This window comes from Parus major, chromosome 5 (genome assembly GCF_001522545.3).
Source record: "Parus major isolate Abel chromosome 5, Parus_major1.1, whole genome shotgun sequence".
Classification (NCBI taxonomy): Eukaryota; Metazoa; Chordata; class Aves; order Passeriformes; family Paridae; genus Parus; species Parus major.
The window spans coordinates 17,325,449-17,352,748 of record NC_031774.1 but is presented as its reverse complement, the minus strand read 5'-3'; the positions used below and the strand labels follow the sequence as shown (position 1 = coordinate 17,352,748).

General features: G+C 42.2%; 1 protein-coding gene across 5 annotated transcripts; it reads left to right on the top strand.

Moving 5' to 3' along the window:
- Nucleotides 1–27,300, top strand: PHRF1 (PHD and ring finger domains 1). 5 transcript variants are annotated; one of them, XM_015630881.3, is made up of 18 exons: nt 1–105; nt 5,895–6,097; nt 6,410–6,529; nt 8,010–8,242; nt 9,216–9,299; nt 10,265–10,386; nt 11,947–12,044; nt 12,590–12,762; nt 14,236–14,365; nt 14,679–14,818; nt 15,641–15,828; nt 16,621–16,740; nt 18,615–18,769; nt 19,627–22,398; nt 23,105–23,181; nt 23,728–23,988; nt 25,036–25,164; nt 26,343–27,300. In XM_015630881.3, the coding sequence occupies exons 2-18, from the start codon at nt 6,007–6,009 to the stop codon at nt 26,475–26,477; spliced, it is 5,028 nt and encodes a 1,675-aa protein (XP_015486367.1). In that variant the 5' UTR covers nt 1–105; nt 5,895–6,006; the 3' UTR covers nt 26,478–27,300. The 5 variants fall into 5 exon arrangements, with proteins under 5 accessions (XP_015486367.1, XP_015486365.1, XP_015486366.1 ...); XM_015630879.3 differs by having other exon boundaries at nt 23,105–23,256; XM_015630880.3 differs by having other exon boundaries at nt 7–105; nt 5,892–6,097; nt 23,105–23,256.

Below are 27,300 nucleotides of genomic sequence, written 5' to 3'. Positions count from 1 at the left end.
AGTGTTTCCACAGCGCTTCCGGGGGAGCGGCGGCCGCGGGGTCCTGGATGTGAGCGGGCGCCGGGCTGCTCCTGATCGGGATGTGAGCGCCGGGGCTGCTCCTCGGTGAGTGCCCGGGGCAGGCAGGCAGGCAGGCAGGCGGGCGGTGGATGGGTGGGGGCCGGGCTATGGGAGTTGGCGGAGCGGCCGCCTCCCCCAGCCCGGTGAGGAGCTGCCCCGGTCGCTCCTTTAGCGTTGTTCCTATAAACAGCAACGACGACAGCATATTTAGTGGGTTGTTTTCCGACGGGAGACGCCTCCGCGGGAGGGCAGCCCCGGCTCGGGCTGGCCCCGGGTGCTCCCGGGGTTCCCGTGGGAGCGTCCCGCGGGATGCGAAAAGGCCGAGCGGGCTCGGGAGCACCACGGCTTGGGAGCCATCCAGCTGCCTTCGCTGCGGCAGAGACCTAAATAAATGTACTAAGTACGTGTATAAATATAGTAAGGGTACTAAACAAAACCCCAAGTGTTTCCGGTGTGTTGTGTCCGCGCCTCTCCCCTTTCCCTCCTCCTTTCCTCCCTCTTCCCACCCATTCCCACTGTCTGTGGTGCACACACGGGAGAAGTTATCAGCTGTTTCTGTCAGCTCGGCTGACAAGTACAAACGAGGAGCTGCGTGCAAGCTTTATTTATTTATTTATAATCGTGTATTAGCTTGTCACAAGGCCACGTTCAGGCTTAAAAACTTTGCCTTGAGGGACCTGTGCTTACGGGGAGGTTCTAAGTTGTGTCGCTGGAGCCTTCCCTTGGCCGCCCCACGTTTGGTGACAGTGGGGCGTTTCATTTACACATGACATTTACATACACAAAATGTAGTTTCATTTACTGGGTTTCCTGCAGGTTGTTGCCATGCAGTGTGTTGCTGGTGTGCTTCGGGGTGTCTGTTGTGTTATTTCCTTTCCTGTAGGTGGGTCTTCCTCCGCAGGGCCGTGCACAGAATATAAAAGTGTGTGAGCTTTTTGTTTGGGTTTTCTTGTTTGTTTGGGTTTGTTGGTTTTTGTTGTGGTTTTTTCTTTTCCCACAGTCATGCCCATAAACAGCAGGGGAAGCTGTAGCTAAAAATGGGACTGGTGTGAAAGACCGATGATGAAAGGGAGCTCGCCAGTAAGGGTGACTCTTCCTAGGAAAAGAAGCCTGTTAAGAAAGAGAAGGATGTGCAGAGTTGGAGAGTAGTTAATTCACAGCTGGAAGCAGAGCCAGTGGTTGCAAGGAATTGGAGGCTGGGAATTCCACAGGGCTTGGCTGCTGCTTTGAATACAGAGGTACAAAATGCTTAGCTGCTCCTCTGGATAAGATGATGTACTTTAAAAGTGCTTTGTGTTGCTTTGTTTGCATTACGAACTCCCCAAAGAGTGTAGTGTCAGCTCCTGGGGAAGCTTTGGTGGACAGTTTTCATCCTGGAATTCAAGGTGGCTAAATTTAGGGCAGGGCTGGGATGGGGTGGCAGATAAGCACTTCCTTACCTATCCTGGGATTAGTTTTCTGTGGCTTATCTATTGGGTTCTTAGGTGCTTCCACTTAAATTATTGCATAGGCAGTTCTGATTAGTGGTATTTAAGAGTTAAATTGTTTTTGGTAATTTAAACAGGGATCTAAATTTAGATTTAGGGGACTTTTTTAAGCTCCTTGTGCATGCTAGATTGGCAGTGCATGACTCTGGGCTGTAGGAGTGTCTTGTTAATCTGCATTATTTCTCTGCCAAGTTGTCTTAATTTACCTTTGGAATGTGGTGATGGTGGATAATAGTCACACCATAACCAGATTTTTTCCAACCAGTTACAACAATGATTTTTACAATGGTTCTTACTTTCATGTTTTTGAATGTAACATATGAAATTGGAAACAAATCTAAATGATTTCTGATGTGTGACATTGTTTTTCCAGAGAACTTGATTATTTAGTTTATTGGGGGAAAAAAACAAAACCAGGAAAAAACACAACCAAACCCCTCCCCCCAAGAAATCAATAAAGCAGATGTGTGAATGAGAACTGAAAGCCTGTATGTTTGAATATTTAGTAGGTTTAAATCTAGTTATAAGTCGTCTTTAGAACATCATGGCTCAGTAGTTGCCCGTGTAATTAGATCAGCATTCAAAATCACCCTGTGAGAAACTTCTCTTTGCCTGTAAAAAATCCTGAGTGTTACCCAAGCAAGTGAAAGTAAATGCCTTCTGTAATAGCTGTTCTGTTTCTAAAAAAAATGTAGAAACTACCTAAGAAGTTGGTGGAGGACGAGGTGCTAGGAGGAAAAGTGCCTGTGGCTGGGAGAAGTGCTCGCTGTTGTAGCAGCTCTATGGGCTTTGTGTCAGGTGAGATGGAGCTCTAGTGTCCTCTGCAGACTGTGCCTCCTCTTGATGGCTGGAAAACTGTGCTTGCCTTCTCCCTGGAACATACTCAAAGTACATTAAAACACTGATTTGTGGTAGTGCATGAGGACTTTAGTTCAAAAAGCTAAATGTTTGCTGAAGTGCTTGTTTGATAAACACTTGTTCCGGAGGAAGCACTTAAATCTTCTCTGTTGTTGAAGCCAACAGAAAACCCTGTTGCTAATACAGCTTGAAGAAAATATTTGTAATTGCACTTTGATTGTACTGTTAAAATGAATTAAGGCATCTCTGTGTAAAAATGTAATCTGTTTTAGCAGCAAAGCCTGGGCTTACGACTTGTCCTGCAGCAGAGCCTATGCTGCCATAGGGACACAGCACTGCAAGCAAACCCAATCTGGCCTTGCTGAGGTTGTGTCTTGGGGAAGGAAACCTAAGCAGAAAAGCTCTGTTGCAAGTAAAGTGATCAAACACCTGCCATACACTTGTTGCTTCTGTAGTGTAATGTTTGTTTAGGGTATTCTAAATGAGAATTTGAAAATGGGGATGTTAAGGAGGAGGGCAGTGACTGCCTTCAAACAGCCTTGTATGTAAGCTGTAATCTGGACACTGGATAGTTATGCTGTGTGAGTGGATGATGCACCTGCCCAAGGAACTGAAATGGGGCTTGCTGTAAGCATCAGTGGTTTTGAGTACAAGACAAGGGATCTCTGGCCGGATCACCCTGCATCTGTATTCTATCCTAAACTCCTCTGAACAGACTTACAAAGTGGCATGCAGAAGGGAGGATTGGTGAATGTTAGAGCTGCTTGCAGCTGAAGGGCTGTATGGAGGCTACTGCAGACCGTGGGATTTTCCAGGTGATGAAGCAGTGAGGGGTTGGGTACAAGCACGAGGGCAAGTCCTTCACACCCCCAAACTAAGCAGCTGTAGCTGCCCGAGTCAGATTGTATTCAGGGATAACTGGTTGGTTTTTAGCAGTCTGGTCCTTTTTGTTAGAGAAGTGCAGAGTTAAGGTTTGCTCTGGAGGAATGACTGCCATCCCCTCCTTAACCAAACTTCTTAGTTTACATAATAAAAATGTTTTCCATCTATTTTGTATTTGCTAGTTCTGGCTCTGGGGGTTAGAAAAATTCTGATGTGGTAAGTGCTGGAGAAAACAGGGCTTTTGTACAGGTGGGTGAAACTATCTGAAGTGTATCATGGATGTGTTCGTGTTTCACAGTTGCAGTTTGTTTGAAAAGCCTCCCATTAAAAAAAAAAAACAACAGCTTGGAAATGCTGCTTATTGTTCTTAAAAAAAATATAAGGGGCCTCTCATATTAGTATACTCTTATATTAGTATAGTCCACCATGGCTTCCCTCTTTTTTTCTTAAGAGCAGCTTCCCAGTTTGGAAAAGGTTGCTTATATAGTATATATAAAAAATATATATATAAAAATACTTGTGATGTGCTTAGAAATCTTAAATTTACTTAATCACTTGGTTGCTTCTTGTAAGTTTCCAGCTATCCACAAAACAGACTTTTTTTACTGACATGATTTGAAGACTTGATTGTTTGCTGCAATACCAGATTTTCTTTAACTCGGAATTTTGCCTGTGAGCAAAGTACAAGCTTACATTTGCAGCATAAATATGTCAGTTCAGATTGTCAAGTCACAAGTGCTGATTTGTTTGCCTCTGTGCCTAAAGGATAGCTTTCCATGGGGTAGCAAGGCAAAAATAATGTGGGTAGTGGTTTTATTCCACTACAGTGAAGAAATGCATGCTGTTTGGAAATATAACGAAGTGTATGTTGGTCAGAACTGTGGCTTGTAGGAATCACTTTTTGAAACAAAGATCTTTTCCACCCTGTGCTTATTGCTGTGCTTTGAGGGACAGTGGAGAGCAGGGAAACAAAGGTAATGGCCATAGTGGAGGCTTATCCATGGCTTTTACTTGCCGTGGCTTTGGTTGGCCACCCTCATCCTCAGTGGCTCAGAAGTGCCGTGGCTTGACTGGGTGTGGCAGTGACAGGTCAGCAGGAACCTGCTCTGTTTCCACAGGATGCCCATGGAGAAGTAGCCCAGGTTCTGCATCCACTCCCAGATCTCAGCATCCAAATGCAGGGATGGAACACGTGCCTGCCACTGCCCTGCTGGGGGACTGGTGCTGCCAGTCCTTCCCTTTGTGTGGCCTGCTTGTCACGTCACCACAAATTTTGCATTGCTGTAGCTAACTGAGCTTTTGGGAGGATATTATATAATTGAGTTTCAGTCTGAATAATTCATACATACGCACTGCTGAAACTTGAAAACTTACGGGTGTTTCTTCATATTTTTTCAGTTGCATCATGGAGTGACTGGCTTTTGATGAGTTTGTGTATTTTCAGCCAACATAAATTGTTTTTAAACAGTTTTTTAAACACTTCTGTTAACAGCCACAAGTTTAACTAAAAATGTAAACCTCTTTTTAGGCAGCATTCTTACTGAAGTTAGGAGAAATCTTAACAATAACTTAGTTGTGTTGAAGCTCAATCTTCTTTCTGTTCAGTTGGGTTTTTTTCCCTGATCACTGAAGACTCCGTTTGTAGTTTGATCTAGTTTAGTAGAACCTACATTTTTAAGACTCTGGTGCAGACCTGTGCTCTATGGCTTAAAGAGGGAGTGTGGAAGTAAAGGTACAGATCAAGAGCACTTGAATAAAACATAATGTTTTGTTCCAAAAAAATCTCTTAATATGCAAGATATGTAATGGGGAACAGGGAGAGTGGGAGAAGAGCACCTGATTGAAACTTCTTTACCACACTTATAAAAGAATCATTTTTTTTCATATTGAGATATGACACCTAGCTTTAAGTGTCTTTTAATTATATATTTTCATGACTTGCTTATAGAAGCTTGCCAGGGGTCTGTCTGCCTTAATGCTTTGTAGCATTATGTGTTAAAAGCTCTGATTTAATTGTCATTATGAATTTGGATCATGCAACATCTCTCAGTATCTGTCAGTTTTACTGCCAGTTTGTGCTAATGCACAGCAATTAATGTGATTGCATTAATATGCACTAAATCAGGTCTTATCTTTTCCATGGAATAATGGTTATGGGGTCTTCAACTTCTCTACTTCATGACAAGAACTGCGCAAAGGCTCTTTTTTTAATATGTAAAGGACCTAAACGACATGATCTTTATTCTTCTTTTCAGTCAGGCAAGGTGGAGTATTTTGATTTAAAACACATATTGTCATCCTGTTAGGCTTCGTTCAAAGGGCCTCTGGCCCCTTCAGTTTTGCAGTGAGTTGCTGGTCCATGGGATGGTTTCAGTGTTTGTAGGTTTTCTGTTGCTATTTTCAGTGGGGAGTTCTGGTTCCACCTTTTGCCATCATCCAGGAGCCCAAGATAAAGCTGAATCTCTCACTCGCACAGATTTTCACAAGCAGCTGGTTTCATCCAGCTCAGCAGGGCTGTGAAACCTCACGGAGCAATGGCTGTAGTCACAGCTGAGACTGGGAAAACTGCTCCGTGGTGTAGGAGAGCAATGTCCCTTCTCCCAGCAGGTCTCCGCAGATGCGTTGGGCGCCCTGTTCCGGCCCGGTGCCTGCCCCGCTGCTGTAGGCGCCGCGCTGCCTCCCCGACTCGGCCGTCCTGCCGGGATTCCGATGTCCCGCCATGGATGATGACAGCCAGGATGAGCTGATCAACAAGAACGCTGCTCTGGGAAAGGGCAAAAGGCAGTGTCTCGCCCTCCTCAGCGAAACAGGTAAGTGTGGCCTCTCTGCACGTGCACCTTTCTGCTTCGAGGTTCCAGAACCTATTGATTTACCCTCAGCAGGCTGGTAAAATTGTATTTGGGACCATTTGTCACTTTTTCCCTGACAGTTTTTTTGTTTTGCTTCGCTTCATAGCTTGTGTGTATCAGACTGCTGGTATACTTCCCTGGAGTTTCTCCAGATGGGCAGCTTTGATACCACTGAGGAAATGGGGGACTTCATCCATAGTGGCCTGATTAGGGCGCTGTTCTGCCTGTCTGTCTGCATCAAATAGGTATTTCCTCTGCTCTTCTCTTTTTAAGAAAGCAATGGTGGAAATAGCTGGGATTCAGAAGACGATACTGGTAGTGAAGAGGAAGATAATGACACTGAGGAAGAGGGAGGTGAGGAGGACAAAGAAAGTGGAGATGAAGAATTAGAAGGTAAGGTCTGTTCATATGCCTTAACAGGCATTTTTTAATAACTGAGGAAGAGCGAGATGAAAGCTGTTCCTCCAGAAACTAACAGTGAAATAGAAATCTACAGATGCTGCTGTGTCAGGATGATGCCAAAATCCTGCAGTAATAAGCAATCAAATAATAGTTCCCAATTTCTAAGCTTTTAAAGCATTTGCATGTTTGAAGACTATCTGCTAACCAAAGTGGTGGAGTTGTAGTCAGCAGGAGTGAACTCTGCCCCAGCATGAGCAGGAAAAAAAGCCAAAGTTGCAGCAATGGCTCATGCTGGTTTTTCACATAAAAAGCATATTTGTTAGTTTGCTTTGGCATGGGGCTCTAAAGTGAATGTTGTGATGGGGAATTCTGGAAATAAGTTATTATTGCTGTAATACCTAGGGAGGATGGAAGAAGACTTGACTAATTTTTCTTTAAAAAAGGAGTGTGGATGTTATTTGAATTTGTTAATTTTACTGAAAATATACTCTGGATATACATGTACTTTTGAAGCTGCTACACTCAAATTAATATTTGGATATACAAAAATAGAATTTTATCAGATCTAAAGCTTGTTGAGAAGGCAAGAGCACAGTTTTCCAAGTGACTAGTTAGACTGATTTGAACACAGACTAAAAACTTGATACCAGGTGCCAAAAAGCTTTATTAATGCGTCATTCAGAGTATACTCTGTATGTCCAGACAGGAGAATTCAGTAGAAAAGACAAGGGCCTCATTCTCATTAAAAAAAAACAACAAACAAGCAGCCCAACAACAAGTCCTCCCTCAAAGTGAGTAGGGTTTTAGGTACTTTTTGTTGCTTCTTCAAAACACCAGCTTAGTTCACAGGTTTTAGAGAAAGACTAACATGTCTTTGTATTATGTAATAAAAATAAAAATACCTTTCAATGATGTGTGCTGAGTGTTTAATTTTACTCAAGATCAAGCTTCTTTAAGTGGTCTTTAAGGCACTAAGATTCCTTGGATCACAAAATCATATTTTACTGTTGAAATCTTTCATTTGCTGTTCTGCAGTAGAGTGTGTTGCTGCTGCTTTTCCTCTGCAATGTCTCTTAAAAAAGCAAAAGTTTGGTACATGGTAACTTATAATAACTTTATTTTTAATTTCATTGTTCAGTGGTAGCCTGACATATCTTAACTGTCTTGTTTAGATAATCTTTTGATTTTCTTGTGCCTGTGCTTTTAATCTCTTGCAAGGCTACTCATATTATCAGGCTTTATTTTTCACCAGATTAATCCATTGCTTTTTAGTGAAGGGATTTAGAAAGCAAGGAAACAGCAAAATTTATTGCCTTAAACCGGGAAGTCTGTGCTTGACCCCTGCAGACTCATACAATAAGCTTACTTGGAATTTTCTGGGAACTGGAGCCCTGTCCTGCCCATCCCTTCTGGCCTCATTGCTGAAGCCCTGCAACACACACAAGCTGTTTTTTATCTCTCACTCCTTAAGATTGTGAAGATGATGAGGAGGAGGAGGAAGAGGAGGAAGAAAGTGAGGCCACTGTGGAAGGAATGACTGATGCTTTGAAATCAGAGCCACACTTGAATGGAGTGAACATCTCCTCTGATGAGGATGGTGAAAACTGCCCCATTTGCCTCAACACATTTCGGGATCAGGCTGTTGGGACTCCTGAGAACTGCTCCCATTACTTCTGCTTGGACTGCATTGTGGAGTGGTCTAAGGTGAGCTGTTGTCCTGTGGCCTCCTGGTGTGCTCTTCTCTATCCCCTGTGATCATGCTGCTGTCCTGTAATGAGAACAAAACACTGTAGTATTGATATTTGCTTTCTTAAGCTTTTTTAAACAGACTTGGGTTACTGCTCTGTTTGGCAAGATTCATGTTCAAAGTTTGAACTGTTTTTCTTGTACCCATCCTCATTTGTTCCATTCTCTGCAAGCTGTAAGGTCACAAGCAAGTGGGTTTGTAGGCATCTACAGTTCTTCTGTTTTTTCAAGTTGAGATACTAATTTTTCTCTATGCTTGGAGATATAGATAGATAGATATAGATATGTTTCTCTGTCTATCTGTCTTTATCTTTTCTTGAAATCTGTATTGTGACCATTGGATTGGGATCTGTTGCAACCCTGAACATCTAAGCATAGAAAAGATGTAAATGAATGCTGACAATCAGCAGCTTGCTCTGAATTCAGTTTTCAGTCAGAGTTCTTTGCTACTGTGTAGGTCCCATATCATAATCCAGGGTGAAAATTACAACAAAACTTACAGTGCATGCAGCAGTAGCAGTGGTGATTACATTTTTTAAAAAGCAAATAAATCACTCTTTACTGAATATATTTGTAAACCATTTCTAGTTGCTCATTTGTCTAAAGGAAAGTAAATTCCTTAAAACATGAGCAGCCTTTCAAGGCAGTGCTTGGAAGAACTTTGATGTTGCTTTGGCAATTGAATAATAATTAAATTGCTTCAGTGAAATAAATGCTCCTCTAACAATGCATGTTTTCTCTGATAGAACAGGTTGGTTGTAAACCAGATAAGTCAGTTTTAAGTACTTAAAATATCAAGATCAATAGCTGTTAAAATGACTACTACATTAATATAATGCTTATTACATTAATAATTTAAGATTTCTTATTAAAAATTGAATAAAGGGATTCACTTATTAACTGTACTGGGATTTTTATTTTTTTTCCCTAGAATGCAAACTCCTGTCCAGTGGATAGAATCCTCTTTAATTACATTAACATTCGGGCACGTTTTGGTGGTAAAATTTTAAAAAAGGTAAGCCTTTTACTGTAGCAAACAAGGAGGCCATTTGGCACAAAATTGTTATTCAAAATTTTACCCTTCTAGGGGGTTTATGTAATACTTGCTGTCTGAATGAACGATTTCTTTCCTATTTTGAATTTGCCTTTTAAGGAGCTGTGACAATTTTTCTTCCTTCTTAACCTTACTTCCTGCTATATTGTGTTGTGGCATCATTTGTGTGGCAGAAAAAAGGATGTTTTTTATAACTGCCTGTTTTGTATAATGGACATTTGACTGAAAACTGTTCTGCATGGATAAGTCTCTCCAAATGCGGAAGGTGCCCTGCATTCTTCAAGTGCTGCTTGTTACAGGATGAGTAGGAATAGTCTAGATGATCCTTGATCTCTTCCTGGGAGTGCTGTGTAGCAGCTGTGTTTGTAAGGGGAGAGAGGCACAGGGCAGTAGGAAAGCCCTGAAGGGCACTGGTTGAGTGTGCTGGTAGTTGCTCACAAAAGAACATTGAGGAGTTGTCATTGCTCTTGATATCAGATGTTGGTTTCCAGGAGACATTTAGGGGTTTGGTGCTTTGTTTTCATTGAACTGATGGTTTATTATTGTTTGCATTCTAACAGAAGTGAGAATTAACACTGAAGTAATACAGGGGGTAGTGAAGTTTGCTCTTTTCTTTAGTCTCGTTTTTGGGATGTTTATTTTTGTTTGTCTACTTTTGATCTTATTGGTGGATTTTTCTTCTGTCTATTCTTAAAATGCAGTTCTCTGTAGTCATTGGTGTCTGACAGTAGACAAGTTAAGTAGATGTTGTCAGACATTTGATTATGCCCTAGATGTGCTGAATGAGTTAAGTGAAGTTTCGGATGTGTAATAGCCATTTTGGTTCCTTCACTTTTAGATTTTTCTGTGGGTACTACTGTGAGTGTGACAATGGATTTTAAAAGGCACCACATTCTGCATAAACTGTGCATCTCTGTTTTATTTAGATTCCTGTTGAGAACACGAAAACTCAGGGTACTGATGGAGAGGATGATCCAACCTTCTGTGAAGTGTGCGGCAGAAGTGACCGTGAGGATCGCCTGCTGCTCTGTGATGGCTGTGATGCAGGGTAAGAGGCTGAAGTGAATGGAGCACCTGCATGCTTGCACATGGTCAGAATTTGGTCCCCAGGCACTGTCTGGTTTGTAGGCTGCTCCTTGCTGTTGTCTTCAGGCTCATAATGAGGCCAGCCATGTATCCATGTGTTATTGTGCAGACATCCATTCCCATGATGTGATGGATCCTTTTCTGGCCATTTAGCAACGTATGTGTGGAGAGTCCTGCACATACCAAGGCTGCAGGCCACTGACACAGATGACCATGCCTTCAAGCGATGAAGGTGATGTATGAATGGTAGAACCTTACATCCTTTTTATCTCCATGAGGAGAGGATGCATTACTTGTCCCAAGTGACTGGGCATTAGTGCTGTGCAGGTGAAGTGCTTAAGATTTACAGTTTTGTGAAATGTTGAGGATTTTCTTTACAGCCATGGCTCTTAAATTATTTTCTTACTCTTGCTTCCTTCTGTCTCTGCCCCACTTCTTGATTAATAAAATGAATGTTTAAGTAGAGTCATGAATATACTTGAACACAACTTTGGCCCTACAATTTTCTGCTAGAATTTAAAGTCCTTGGACTGCTTAATCAGTCCTCCAGCATTGTCAGTTTGAAGATGTCAAAAGTTACCCACTGAACAAAGAGAGATGCTAGCAATGAGTATGTAAAATAACCTTTTAAAAATTATTTCTAGCAAGCTAACTAGACATCTGGTAAGTCTGGTTGTCCATACACACATAGGCACTGATTCACCTTGTGGGAAAAAGACAAAATCAGAAGCACTGCAGATAAGAGTATCATCAGAACACTGAGTTTAAAATATTAAGCCAAAACAGTGTTTCATAGATCTTATCTGAAGTCTCATCTTTTAGGTTTTTCTGCATTTCCATAAGCCTGTCCCAAGTCAGGGTATTGCTTCAGATTTTACTTTGTGATCTCCCAACGGTTACTATAATATTTTTAATATATTGTTATTCCTAGTTTGATACAGTTGTTTGATTTTTGTCTTCTTTTCCTCAAGTTATTTATATATGCTCGATTTCCAGAGTTAGCACCTCTGGAAAGCATTTCCTGAAAAAAGAACTTGCAGTCTTTACTAGCTCTCCATAGCTGAGATTAACTCTAGAAAAGCGCAGAATAGCTTGCTTCAAATGCTCATAAGTATGACTGCTGTTAGTACTGTGTTGGTTCTCAGGAAGCTGATGTTGTTTCCTGATTGCCTGTCTCCCCAGAACCTCTGTACTTCACTTGCCACCATCAGTTTTGGCTCTGCACATTTCTTGCAACTCGGGTTCAAATGGCAAGTAATTCACCACACAGTGAGGGGGAAAGGCTCAGTTTTCTGAGATTTTTTGAGCCTAAAGTGGTGAAAATACCATCTAGAACTAAAGACCCTCGTATAACTATCAGGTAGCATCTTTTCTCTGCAGATTGGTAGAAGCAGATGCATAAACCTTAGTTTCAGGCTTAACAGAATGAATCTGCCTTTTATAGCATTGGATAGGGGTAAAATGCTGTCTTCCCTTGGTAAGGAGCATATTGTTTGATTTTCTTTTTTTTTTTCCTCTCAAGGTATCACATGGAATGCCTTAATCCTCCTCTGAGTGAAGTCCCTGTAGATGAATGGTTCTGCCCTGCCTGTGCTCCCATGGGTGCCAACGGTGTTGCAGGTAAGGATTTCATGGTTGCCAGTCAAAGTAAATATTTTTCTCCCAAGTTAGATAAAGTGAATCATGTGGTGTTTTGAAGATGTGTTTAACCTCCTGGTTTATCTGTTTCAAATAATTGTTTTGATAAGCATTCTCTCTTGAGCCTTAAGATTAGACTTGAACTCTTGACTGATGAGAGGATTCTGTGTATGAACATTTTCATCTGCAGTTAAAACCTGTGGAACTGCTTCTTGTAAGCATTCTTTAACCTTTCCAAGGAAATCCCAGCACCATAGTGTGACTTTACTCTGTTACATTGGAAAGAATTTATTAATATCCTGACCTCAGACTGCAGAGGTAGCAGCAATTTCTGTTACCTAGAAAAGTGTTACACTGTGTACCAGTCTGAAGCAGTGGTGTCTGTGCTCATTTCCTTTCGAGAGGGTAATGGCTGCCTGTGGAAGTGATTGGTTTAAGAAAGGGAATGCTGATTTTTTTTTGTCTGAAATTCTTTAAATGATTTCACCTGTAGAAAGACAAGTAACCTCAGCTGGTTCTCGTTCAAGATGCAGATCATGTCAGTGAGGAAGAGGTGGCTGCCCTCATGGCCGATGTTGTCCCCACCACCAGTAGGCTCCGTCCTCATGTCCGAACGCGGGCCATAGCCAGGACTCGGCAGAGCGAACGCGTCCGGGCCACGGTGAACAGGAACCGCATAACAACAGCACAGCAAATTCGGGTATCCACGGAGATTTCTGAGGGACACCCTGCAAGAGCCCTGGGGAACACTTACTGAAATAAGTCCCCATTTCAGTAGCTCAGCTGTCTGTGTTGACTGTGCATAGCACAGTGGTTAATAGCTGTGGAGCTCTTTTAATCTGAGATGTACAACTTGTGTGAATGGAGTACAGCACATGACCAAAATGCTCTAATTTGAGATGTTGCAGTAACTTCCTCTCTTAACCTGCATTTTTATCACCCCTGATTGTGAGAAAAATTATATTTTTATTCTTATTGGCAATTAATACAAAGTTTTTGCACCACTTCTGGTTTTTTAGCATGTTTATTTGGCAATTGTTTATTTTCCTTTGTCCTCCTGTCTCCTTGCCCATAGCAGTAGAACATGTTGTCTGCCTTCAGCCCAACTGAAGAGAAAAATTTTGTATTTTTAAGGTTTCTGTGTTTGTGAAAATGTCTCTTGTTGGAAGAGGAAAAAAAACGGATGTTAGTCTCCTCAATAATGTGGCCAGATGATTTCAAACACAGTAACAGTATTAGAGAATCTATGCAGGGAGTATCTCCCAAATACACAGGGTCCCTCTCTTACTGTATTAAGTATAGTTTGAGATAGCTGTCATGAGTGAAGATCCAGCTCACCTTAAGTTTTTATCCCATTTTCCCTCGATTTAAGTACTTCCCAGAATGCTTTAGCAGTTGTTAAATTCATTATGTCCTCCATAATGGAGATGATCTTGACTGCCAAACCCCACTGTCTCTAAACCCAGATGTTTCAATTTTAGCTTTAGAAGAATTAATAAAATAGGAAAAGTTGATGAATTATTTGATGCATTGTTGTTAAGCAATTACAACTGAGTAGTCAGGGCTATATGTTGAAAAAAATACAGGAAAGTGTAGTTTAAAGTGAAAGACTCTGCAGGGTAACTTATTAGTTTTCTTTCTTTTCCTACTTGTTGTTTTAGAAATAGTGTGGAATCATCTTCTGTGAGCGAGAGGGGTGGTGCCTCAGGAGTTTAGTATTCCATGGTAGTGTAATCCTGGGAATCCAGCACTTCCCATTCAGGCTGTTCCTGGCTCCACTTCTCAATGTGCAGTGATGCCTATACCTAGAAAGGCACTGTTATTTATTGCCTTTGTTATTTATATGCCTTTGTCTCTGAACAAAAGTGCATCTTATTTTGGTTCATACCTTGAGTTGACTGTAGCATAATTCCACTGGTTGAAGGAGTGTAAACTGTTGTCCTCCAAGCACAGTTAGAAGCTGAGGACATGTATGTAACTGAAGGAGGCTGAAGAACAAGGTCCTTAATATGCCAGTCCGTAGATTTAAAAAGTGACATAATTGCTTAGCTGGCAGCTTGGTGATGTGAGGGGTTTCCTCATTTGAATCTCAATTTTTTATCAAATGCTTTTGTGAGTAAATGTTGCTGAGCTCTAGGTACCTGTATCGTGCAACTTGTAATCCTCCCCACAGCACGTGCCAGGATACCTCATGTCCTCTCTTCTGGATGAAACAATTGAGGCAGTTGTAGCAGGCCTGAACACAGCCATCTACCAGCGTCCTCTGGCACCACGCGCTCCTACCAGGCAGAAGAGGAAAACTGGTAAGGACATCAGGTGCCTTAGGGGAGCCTGAATCCTACAGAATACTCTGCAGCAGCTGTATGCTGCCACACCTGCATGGCTATGGAGGTATCCCACGTGCATTTCTTCTTTCCCTATAGCACCTCTGCCCAGAAGTGTCATGGAGGTTGTTTCTAAATGAATCCTAATGATGTCACTTTTTCTGCTCTGCTGTTGGTGGCACGCTGTATGTCTCTTTGAGCTGCTTTGTGTGTCATGGTGGGATGAAAAGGGGAGTACAGTGTAAAATACAGTGCCAGCATTTATCCAGATCGTTGGTTTTTGTCCCATCAGGAAGGCGGAAGAAAGTAGGAGGCAAAAAAAGAGCTCAGACAAAATCTGCTGCTGGGAAGAAGGGTTCAGGGGCACAGCTGAAGAGACGCAAGCGTCTGACAAAGAAGAGAAGGGGGAAAAAGACGAGAGTAAGATCACATGTGAGTGAGTTTCTGCCAGTCAGTATCTGCCATTTTCAGCCCTCTGTGAAAGCACTATAACATGGGATTCAGTTGGAAGAAGTGCCACCTTACAATCATACATCTTTCTTTCTGGTGGGAGTTTGTTCAGGATGTGTCCCGGGCAGAAAGATGCTGTATATGGAAGTGAATTGCAGCTTCCATACAGGCTTGCTGGCTTTGCTGACAAATCCTGTTACCTGGACTGTAGGGATCAGGTTGTAAAGCACGTCCTACAGGCTTTGTATCCTGCCTTGCCATTCAGCTGTAGTGTTTACTTGGTACTGATGCAAGCTCAGTTAAAATTGCCAGCACCTATTCTTTTAGGCTGTGGATGTTTGTGGCTGTGTTGCTGCAAACCCAGCTTATCAGTTGTAGGAGCTCTAAAAATTCCTTTCAGTTGTGGGTAGTGTTCTCTTGTAAATTACTCTTCAGAGTACTCTGCACCCACTTTATTCTTTTTGTCAGCTACTTTGTCTAGAGTCTACATTTTCGAGCCAGAACTCCAGCATTTAATAAGGAACCAACAATTTTGAATTGACATTATTAAAGATTTTTAGAAGCTTAATTTATCTGGTCACTTATATCTGTTATATCTGCAGTCTCTGTTTGAAGTGACATATAGGCCATAGTTGCAAGTTTCATACATACTTTAAAACAAATATAGATAATAAATGCACACCACTTATGCTGCTGATGGTAGTAACCTGATGACTGTACACAGCCTAAGTGAAGAATTTGGGGCTTTAAACACAAATTTACCTTCCCTAACATACAAATAACCCAATCTCTTTGTCTGTGCAGGGCAAAAATGAGGTTACGACTCGCTCCCGTATTGCAAGGACCCTTGGTCTCAGCAAACCTGTGCGTGGGGCATCACTTCCTTCCATGTACAAACCAACAGAGCCCTCCCTTGGGCTGATGAGAGCAGATATTGGTGCAGCTTCTCTCTCTGTGTTTGGAGATCCATATGAGTTGGATCCTTATGAAAGGTGAGAGGTCTCTGGGTTGTGATCAGGGACCTGGGAGTTTAACAGTTGTTGAGTTGTTTGTACATGTGGCTCCGTGCAGAGTGTGCAGCTCACTCTGAAGGCAGCTTTGGGTACACAACCCATGATTACAAAAAAATGACCCGTTCTTTCTTTCCTTCTGGGCTGAGTTGCTAAACTTGAAAGGAATCATCCTCCTCTAAAGAGTTTTTCTAAAATAATTAGCCTCATGAAAACTTTCAGTAAGATGTATGGGGCTCTTGAAAGGTTAGGCTCTGAGGAACTCTGGTCCTTTGCTTTGTATTTATTTATTTAAAGTGAAGTTAGCTGACATATTTTGTATACAGTAAACACAAAATTAAATGGACCTCTGCAATCTTTCATGTTTCTTCTTTTCTTATCTTCACTTTTCCAGACATTTCAAATTCAGGAGAAATTGTACTATGCCACAGTTCATGTCACTCAAACTTTTAATTTCTGGGGAGGAGGCATCTAAAATTATTGTTGGTGAAATTTAGTTTTCCACTGGATAGTTCTTTTGGATCCTTTCATAAAAGAAAATTGTCCATTTAACATTTTAGAAATTAAAATATACATTTGAGTCTCTGCTGTTTGAATCAAGCTGTTCTATTTAGGCAGAACAGCAAATAAGTATATTGCACAAATATTTTTTAATATATCGTACTAAAACATACAATGGTCTCTAACCGTATCTGTCATAGTGGTATCATCTCTTTGATGTGAAAAACATTGCAGGCGATTTCAGGGTTCACGGGCATGTATGTTTTATCACAGTAATGAAGAGGTTCCAGCAAATCCAGATTCACCAGTGAGTGCCAAAAGGAGAGTTCTCTCCCAGTCAGCACTGAGGTCTCACCGTCCTGTAGCTAGACCCATTTCTGTGGGACTTCCCAGGTAAAAGCCCATTGTTATTTTATTATTCTTAGTCATCTAATGACCCTAACAAAAGAGTAAACCTGGTGGTCATCCTTGTTTAACCCTTTTCTTATCCTATCTTCTAAAAAGTGCATGTGTGTGTGTACTTGCATGGCTGCACAAGTATAGATAAATAGATAATAGTTTGTGCAAGGATTTTTTTTTTTAATATTGAGCACATACACTCTTTTATCATACCTTTAACATTTTTGTTGAAATTTAAAATTGGTATTTCCACCCTAATCTGACTCTTCTTACTTTCTGTTTTGTGACTATTTAGTAACCCCATTAGTATATTTTATTTCCTAGTCTCATTAACATTTAAAAAAGCACTTGCTTCTTTCTGGGGCTGGGGAATCCAATTGCACATCCTGAGGAGGTGAGGGCTGTACCCACCTCACCCAGTTCTGCTGCTGTTTGTTGGTTCTCAGAAAATTCAGGAAGAGCTTTGTTTGATCCTGCAGTTTAACAGTTGCTTTGCTGTCTCTGTGTTGCAAGCCTGCCAAGGCCAGGGAGCTCTGCTGGCCCTCCACTGGCAGCCACAGTGAATTTTCAGGACTGAGGGGTAGGACACAGGGAATTGGGGAGCATGATGAGAAGAAAAGGGATGAGGAAAAGTCACTGAGGCAGGTACCAACAGAGTCAGAGAAAACTGCAAGGCTGAGGGAGCTTGAAGAGAAATGAAGGGAGCTCAGCTGAAGTGGTTAAAGGTGTGAAATGTTTACATAGCTGTCCTCTAATGCATCTGACTTATGGTGAAGGTTGGTTTCTCAGAATTAAGGTAGTCTATTTCTATGATAATTTGGATTATTTTCCTTTTTCAGTTCTGAAGAGAGCCTTTCAGGAAGCTTTCCATGTCTTCAGAGTTATTTGAGTAGCTTATTGATAAGAAGATAGAGCTGTTTAGCTGATACTCAGCTCTTCTAAAGGCTCCATTGGCCTGGGCTACACTTGAATTTCCTGGTCTGGCCTGAGCAGCTGATCCCTTATGGGAAAATAGTGTTCCCATTTTATCTCTCTGGTATATGTTATTACAGTTATTTTGGTGTACATTATGTGAATAAAGTTTGCTTTGTTGTCATACAGAGATGAAATCTAGCTCCCTTAAAGAGCTGGGTCCCTTTGGAAGTTTGTTTTTTAGTAAACTCAAACAAAAAAAACCCCAAATCCCATCAGCACAAAAGCAAAGAAAGAAAAACTAAAATACCCAACACAAGAAACACCCTATTAGTCCCTATTTCAAGAACTGTGAACTTAAACCCTTTTTTGTAAAATTGAGCAAAGTATAAAGGGGAGTGTTTGTGCTGTCCCATGTGGGAGCAGTGCAGTGGTTTTTCAGTGTAATTTCTCTATGCCATGCTCTTAGCTGCCCCTACCAGTGGCACCTTATGGGTAAACACTGTTTCAAGCTCTGTCTTTTTTTTAGATAGAAGTATAGGCCTGAGGAATACATTTGTGTTTGTGATTTGGTGGGAGCAAGAGAGGCAGTTAGGATAGAAATATCTCTGAAATGGTAATCCATGGTTTATCCTCCAAAAATGTATTTTAAATGCACTGGAAAGTTAATCTTGATATACTCCACAGTGAGCACCAGCATTTGCTATCCAAAAGTCTCAGATATGATTGCTTTCTTATCTTGTGTAATGCCTGTGGGAAGTCAGGAAAAGCTTCACCTTCTGTTTGTCAGAGAAAGATGGGGACTGAATGACTAGTGAAGCCAAAACTACAAGTGAACTTCCCTGGCTGACCTCTCTTTATGCCCTTGACTCTGGTTTCTTTTAATGTAATGTGTGTGTGTGTATAGAACAAGTGCTGTAAGAGTAAAGGAAATGTAACCCCTCTGAAACATGCAGAAGCAGTGTGCCTGCCTTGAGTCCTGATCACGAAGCAGAAGCTGCTCCTGTGCCTGATCTGTTGGGAAGTATCCTGTCTGGACAGAGCCTTCTCATGATGAGCAGTTCAGATGTGGTCATCAACAGAGATGGTTCACTGACAGCAAAGAAGGAAGGTAAGGACTTGGCATCTCATAGTGCTATTTGCCTCCTTGTTTCAGCCACATCTGCCCTGATCCTGTAGGCTGCATTGCTTTAAGTTTAGGGATACTCTTACTGAGCATTGGAATATGTAGGATAGAATCAGTAGCTGCCAACAGTAATCTGTTTTTATAAGATGGACATTCTGAAATAATGTTGCTTGTCTGTGTTGAAATGCAGACATGAGATGTTACAGGAGGGTTTTAGTTTTAATACACAGTTTCCTTCTTTCAAAAGAACTGCAGGGTGGTTTCATGCTTTGCTTTATAAAAAATGTAGGACTGGAGAGACCAGAGTTACCTTGGTACCCAGTTTTTCTGGCATGTGTCATGCATTGCTGCCACACCTGTGATCTGTACTTCAGTTCAAAGAGCAAGCTGAAGGACCTTAGCAAGAAATTTCTTTGCAAAAGTAGAGCTCTAAATATGTGCTGTCATCTCCAGCTGTGTTCTCCCTTGGCATGGTATTACTTGGAAAGAATCTGTTCAAATTGAAACTTGGAGCTTTATTCTTAAAATAAGTACCTCTAACATCCTCTGTTATAGTCATTTCTGTCAATCAGCAACTGCAGGATAATAATCACTAGTCAGGTTGATACCTACAAAACAGAATAATTTATTTCCTAAACGTTAGTGTTTGCCTCAAAGATGTGGTTGTCTGGCACTAAACTGTGAGTATCTGACCAAATAACAATTGGAGTTCCTAATTACTGTGTGGTATGTCTGCAAACCACAGTGGAACTTAAAATAATTAGCTTAGTACTTCTGTTAATGTTGGCAGAAAATATCTGGACATGTCCTGAAACGCTGAATTGTCTCTTTGTGTGCCATAGCTCCATTTCACAGAAAATCAGCGAATGACTCGAGAGTGGAGGATGGTTCAGGGCCTAACACCCACCCAAGTACAGTGCTCTCAGGGACCACAGCAAGTAGCTCCATGGCCGGACCTTCCATTTCCTCGGGACTGAGTACTCGCTCCAGACCCTGCTCCTCGGGCTTGTTCTCATCGCCTCCACCCTCACTGAGCAGGAGCGAGTCTGCAGCAAGCCCTGCACTGGAAAAGGCAACTGTAAAATCAGAATATTCAATGACACCCAGGTCTGTCCAGACTCAGAATACAGCAACTTTGAGCAGGCATGGCTCAAAGTTAAATGAAATGCCCAGATTTAATGGAAAATCTAAAAACTTTGTACCCACTGATTCGTCTTCAAAGCCCCTGAGCTGTAACTTGAATTCTGGCTCAAAAGCTGTATCTGTGCGGCAGCCAGTAAAACCACCTTCCCAGAGAATTGACATCTTTGAGCTTCCCAGGATACCAAAGATTAAAAAAGAAACCAGCAGCAGGCAGGTGGAGCCAGAACCTGCAGGAAGCCAAAGCTGTAATATCCCCAGCTCCTGTATAACACAGCTAACTGGCAAAGAGAGCACTAATCAGCCAGGAAAGGGTAGCAGGGTGGAAAGTCAGAAGTCAAATTCCAAGGAACCACAGCAGCAGACACGTCCGAGCTCCACCCATCCCAGCGGCTATAGCGGTTCATCGCTGCTGGGCACTTCGAGGGGCAAAGGCCCAGGCTCTTTTGAGAGTTTTAAAATCAATATTCCTGGGAACACTGGACATCCCAGCAGGCTGTCCAGCCCAGGATTCTGTAATACCTTCCGCCCTGTGGACGATGAGGTGCAGCAGAAGGAGAGCCCTTCACCTCTTTTCTCAGTAAAGAAAAAGCAGGTCAAAAGTGAAATCTATGATCCGTTTGAGCCAACAGGATCAGACTCAAGTTCAGCAAACAGCAGTCCTGAAAGGCTTGGCTCAGGGATCCCACTAACTAATATCACCAGGACTATTTCCATTGAAAACCCAAAAGTTCAGACATTTCAAACTGTCCGTCGTTTCACCCCTTACAGGGTAGAAAATATATTTGGGTCTGGGACTGACTCTGATGTGCCGTCTGGTAACAGAGAGTCTCCTGATAATGTGACAGTAGCAAGCAGGATTGTAGAACAGATCTCTGATACAGAGGAACGAGACAGTGTGGATGAGGCAGATGTCCTAAGCAGTCCTTGCACTTCATCTGCTGTTAAGGAAATTTCTAATACAAAGTGTTTGAAGGAGGAAAGTGGAGAAGGACCTAATGTGTTCTTTAACGCTGAGGAATTGATTAGACCTAGTATTAATGTGAAAATAGAACCAGATAGTCCCTCAAAGAGTGATGGGCAGCAGAAAGTCCAAAAGGTAGAACAAGCAGAGAGGCGATCACGTTCCAGATCCTGTTCAAACTCCAGCTCCCGAAGCAAGAAGAAGATGAAAAGGAAAAAAGCACTTGTCAAAGACCATAAGAGATCACGTTCAGGGTCAAGAGACAGAGCACATTCGAAGGACCGAAGCTCCAGATCTACCTCTTCGTCAGGTGGGGAAGAGCACAGCAAAACACACACATCAAAATCCAAGAACAGGAGGTCTTCTACTGATCGTTCTAGCAGTCATGAACGATCCAAAAAAAAGAAAACCAAGGATAAAAGCAAGGATAAAAAGGCAAAAACTTCTTGGTCTAGGGACAGAAGGAAATCCAGGTCACGTTCGGGTAGTCCTGGAAGTACTTCTGATTTTTATGAAAATAGGAAAAAGAAAAGACGGTCTTGCTCAAGATCGAGGCGGAGAGACCGCTCCCGGTCAAACAGCAATGAGAGGACTAAAAGGCGGAAGCACAGGAGGGACAAAAGCTATGAGAGGTATGATAAAGAAAGTAGTTTGAAGTCAAGGGACAGAAAGAGATCGAGATCCAGGTCTTGGGAGAGGAGAAAGTGGAGATCTCGGTCTCGGTCTCCATCTCGATCTTGGGAGCACAAAAGCAGTAAGTCAAAGGAAAAAAGACTGCGATCCCGATCACGTTCCAAAGAAAGGAAACACAGATCAAAAGAGACCTTGCTTCCTCCTGCACCAGAAAAGGATCAAAAGCCTCCAGCTGAAAATGTGACTGGGTGTCTGGAGCAACCCCATTGTATGAAACAAGAACCAAAAGAGGAGCTAGTACTAGAAGGGCTTTCCATAACCATCCAGCCAAATGTGAAACTTGAGGAAATAAAAACTGAGACCCCAGTTCAGTTGAGGGAGGTCCAAGAAACTATAAAGGGGGAGCCCATCTGTCGAGAAGTGAGCAGCGAAACTGCATTCCCTGCACCAGAGATCACAAACATTTGTGTCCCAGTTGGTGATGTGGATTCTTTTGCTGAAACAGACTTAATGAATAGTACTGATGCAGCAGTGCTTGGTAGCTGTAGCAATACAAACCTAGAGATTACAGTTAAAATAGAAAATACTGCATTATGTCCATCTCTGATGGAACAACCCCCAAAGAAGGAAGTTATCATGCACGTTCCGGCTGAGGCTGCACCGATTCAGAGCTCATCCAAAAGCAAAGTCACGGATTGCGTGAGGGAGGTTAAGGAGGAGTGCCTTGTCTCAAATGAAAATACAAGTAATTTCACTAAGCCTGAGCTGGAAGTGGTACCTCAGGGTCCTGCCTTGAAATCAAAAGCACCAGTGAAGAGAGTTACCTGGAATCTTCAAGAGGAGGAAAGTGGCACGTTGTCTGCTGGAAAAGCTCCAAGTAAGTCTCTTTTGGAAAACAAGCAGCAGTTGAAACAGGCTGTATAAGGCTGAGGAGTTTGGTGCCTGGTCAGACCTGGTTGTAGAGTAAGAGCTCTGTCATCTGATCTGGGATGATGCTGTGGTTTGCAATCCTGAGAGCTGGCATTTTGCACTGGTTGAAATCACGAGGTGAGTTGTGTTAATGAATTGGAGAGGATGTGCTGTCAGCACAGCTCAGCCAGTGGCAGCTTGTTTGCGCGTGAAGCGTGTGCAACAAGCCCATCTCTGAACTGGCAGCCCATGTCCCACCCTTTCTGCACTTAATTAGAATGGTTGCTTTGCCTTCAGAATTTATAAATGTTTCTCAAAGCCAAGGAGAATGACAAATCTCTGTAACTCACTCATGTGAATGCTGCTAAACCGAAGCTGCCAGAAGCAGTTTGGCTTGGGAACCTGTGCTACTTGTGTTGACAGAGTTGCCTGTGTTGTTCTTGTTGGTTACTCTCAAGAGTAAACCCAGTAGAAAGCAATTGCTCAAGGGGATGAGAAGCTCTCTATTATCAGAAGCTTTAAAATACAAATGACCGCTAAAAAAAAATTCTTTTATAGCTAGTTTTGTTGTTAGATGTTTTTTATTTTCATTTTCAAAATAGAATTGGGTTTGAATCTTTGACAGATTATTTTGTTCTCAAGATGTTTTCTTTTCCTTCTCTTGGGATACCTAGGGATGCCATTTTACAAACTTCAGCGAGCAAAAGAAGGGGCCTGGAAAGCAGAGGACTTGAACCAAACGTTAAATCAGGTGCAGTTAAATGAGCCTCCTCCAACCAATTATATGATTCCTGAGCCTATGTTTCCTGATCTAGATTCCTCTCAGGTTGGTTCCTATTCCGGCACCCAAGTGTCGTGGAAGGCATCCCATCTCATCTGTGCCCTCGTTGTGCAACACCCTCCTCTCATGGCAGTTTGCCTTCCTCTGCGTGTGGTACATTTCATGTAGCCCATACACCTCGGCAATCCTGCAATCATTTAATCTCTCAGATGCTCCTTACAATTGAAGAAATGTATTATCTTTTAATTCTGCTCTGTACATGCAGCTTCTGCTTTCAGCAGTAGCTTGCAGAAAAATGGTGCTGCCTGAGAAGCTGTGAGCTTCTTCCTGACTGTGATCAAGCTGTAAATGTTGGCTTGGTAGCCTTGGTCTGAGCCATCAGTCTGTGCTTCCCACCAGTTAAAAGGGAATTGGGGCTGGTGGTAGGTCCTGGTGGATAAAAGGTGCTCTGGAAGTTGTGTTCTGATGTTGTGTCTTGTCAGCACAAGCGTTTACGGAGCGGTGTCTGTTCCACAGGTGTACTGTCAGAACATCCCCCTGGCACCAGCTCTGCCCTCCAGCCTGCCCCCCTATGCCCCGGTGAGCCAGCCCACGGTCCAGTTCATCATGCAGGGAAGTCTTCCAGCTCTTGGCTGCATAGCAGGACAGAGCCTCACCCCAGAGCCAGGCAGCCTGGCTACAGCATCTGAGCCAGGAATCCAAGCTGCTTCTGTTGGAAGTGCGGAGGAAAAGATCAAAGCGCCCAAACCTCCAGTGGATAAAACAAAAAATGAGGAAGTGAGTGAATGCATAAAATTAATGAGCTGTTTACTTGAAGTTTTTCATTTGGGGATTTTTTTAACTTTCTGTACTGTATTTTCCCAGCCCTGCTGGTTTTGGTGACTGACTGTGCTAACCTAGGAGCAACAGGCAATCCTCTTTGAATTCATTTGGGTTTTATTCCATATGATGATTCTGCTTTCTATTGGTTTGTCACAATAGGACAGAGAGACATTACAACATCTGAAATACATTCTTAAAGTTCTGAAACTTTCTTGCATGAATATTTGGAAGGGACTTTCCAGAAACCACAATGTCCAAGTTTCTCTAAACACCTGGTTTTCTCATTTCCCCTCCCTCTTTGAAATTAATGTCAATTCTCATGACTGTCCTATAGAGAGGTAGGACTGTATCATGTTGCTTAGCAGCTCTGGAAATGCAGAGGTAGTAAAACACTTTGGAGATCTTTCAGTTCAAGTCCCTTGCTGCTGAATTTTGGGTTTGCTGCACAGACCATCTGCTCAAGGCACAGTGGATGCTAACACAAGAACGAAAACTTCTTAGCCCATTATTTTGCTTTGTACCATAAAACCAAACAGTAAGATTCATTTCCCACTTAGCCTCCATTTATGAGCAAGTTTTTATGAACTTGTTTTGGTGGCACCTGTAATCATTACTTCATAGGCAACTCTGCAATTTTCAGACTATCTTTAGAGCTATCTGAAGCTTTATATTCACAGTTGTGGTTTGCTGCTTTTAGAATCTGATGTCTTTTGTTGGATGTGTGTTTGCTTCAGAGCTGTTGGAAGGGAAGGAGGAGACCAAAATCAGGAAGTCCACATTGTAGTCACTTACTTAAAACACATTCCTTGAGACACAAGCAAGGTCTCCTCATGGTGCAAACTGATAATTGTTTCAAGACAGTAATTGACAGGTTGGGGTGATTACTTGGGTTGTTGAAATTGTGAAATGAGAATTTTCATTGTTTGAGCATTTCTAAGAAAAACAGATTCAGAAACCATTCCCAAGACAGAACGAGGTAATGAAGTTCTCTTTCCTGTGCAGTACATGAAGAAGCTTCACATGCAAGAAAGGGCTGTGGAAGAAGTGAAACTTGCCATCAAACCTTTTTACCAGAAGAGGGAGATTACAAAGGAGGAGTACAAGAGCATCCTTCGGAAAGCAGTGCAAAAGGTGAGAGCCCAGTGAAAGGCAGTGGAGAGGAGGAGCTGGGCAGGTCCTTAATAAAGTGGCAATACTTTAGCTTTCACTTGCCATTTCATCAATGACACACTGTAACTGGGCTAGCAGATCTTTGGAGCCTGATACTCTGCAGTCCTGTGGTGAAGCAGTAGTTGCATTAAGCAAGACTGGTTGGTTCCATTGATGGGAGCTGTCAGCCTGTTGCTTTCATGAGGTGTTTTCAGTGGACAAGAACATTGCTAAGCTTCAGTTGCCTGAGCTGAAATGTTACATGGTATGTGCCCTGGGTGAGAATGGTCAAATCTCCCTCACTAGGACCTTCAGCCAGAATTCTAGCTGATTCTGATAAAGTGAGAAAATACCTTGTGCATTTAAGTCCTTGAGCACCTGTGATGTCCCTGAACCTTGGAAGAGGGCCTTGCAATTTTGCTAATACTGACTTCTGTCTCGTAATGCTGAGTAGATCTTGGCTACAGAGGACACCATCAGCAAGTAAATGTTGTCTTGTGAGGGGAAGTAATACTCCTATGGTCAAGGCAGTTAATTGATACCTGAGAGAACTGTATTTTCTGCCTGCTCTGCATTCTTGCTATCACTGAGAAATTCTACCATAAATCAAAATTCCCAAGGTAATGGCTGTAATTTCACATCTTCTGTGTGACCCATATGAACCACAAACTTTCGCAAGAGAGCTGAGCAGTGCCAATTGCTACTGAAGTCACTGTGAACTCCTCTCTGAAGAGAGATAAAGTAACTTGTGTAGGGTCCATTCTTTCTCCCCTGTTTCAAAATGGGTTCTCAAAACTGCCAAATTCTTTTAATCTGAGCATTGCTTCCTCAAAAACATCCCAAAAATGGGATACCAACACTTGCTTGGTTATCACGTGTTGGGTAAAACTGGATGGATGGGTGGAAAAGCTTGTAGTAGAAATGAGTAATTTCACTTTGAGATGCCTCTGCATTTAGTTGGTGCTCCATAGATAAGCTCTGGGCCATTTCTGGAATGCTTGAAGGAAAATACTGCTCTTGTCTTTGTTTTCTGCTTTATGTACCCTGCTATGAGCCTTGGAGGTCTGCGCAGGAATTGGCTTTCCTGGACAGCTTAGGGCCTCTCTGCCACTTGCCTGAGCTGCTGTCATTGACCAAGTGCCCTTTCTGATCCCCTGCAGATCTGCCACAGCAAAAGTGGAGAGATCAACCCTATGAAGGTGGCTAACCTGGTGAAGGCATATGTGGAAAAATACAAACATATGAGGAAACATAAGAAAACTGATGGTGAAGATACACGTGAAGTGGAAAACTGAGAGCAAGCCACAGCCAGCATGACTTGGACTGAACTTGTCCTAGCTGTGGAAACTATGGGAATAACAGACCTGCAGTTGCATCCCATTGTAAGCAGAGAAACAAGATGATGATAGACATTATCTATGGAACCTTCTCTTGAATTGTTTCCATATGGGAATGAATTTAGGACTTTTTTGGATTACCTACAGCTGTAGAACTAAATAACAATCAAATGCCTCAGACCAGCAGAGTAATTCAAGGAGAAACACAGAAGAGATTAATGTTTGGAGCTCCCGGATTGCTGCAGTTTTCAGGGTTACTTTGATCACATTTTTGGGCTGTGCACTTGTCTTGCTAAAGTTTGAAACTGGACACCACTTTTCATACAGTGTATTGAGAGCTGTATACTGTTTCCCTTGTGTTTATTTATCAAATTATGGATTGTCTGTAGAAATTTCTGATTTAATACTTGAAATGTCGTATTTTTAGCCCGTTGGATGGTGAGCGAAGCTTTACTCGCTCTGGCATTTGGGGATTGCAGAAATGAGCTAACCTTTATAAACTGACTTCAGAAACACTGCTCAAGCTGTGGTGTTTATTTACATTCTGTTGGAAGTACCTTGTTGGTGAAAAAAAATTAATTTTGGGGGTGGGAGTTTGTGTTGCACTTGTGTAAATAATGCACTGATGGCTGGTTTTGTGTCTGCCTTTCAGGAAAAAGCAAAACAAAAAGCAAGCATTATCAGTTTTCCGTAACAAGCCCAAAGGATAAGGTTGAACTCATGTACAAAGCAGAAATGTGACAGAGTTTATAAAGTTATTTTGAATGGTTTTTGTCCCATA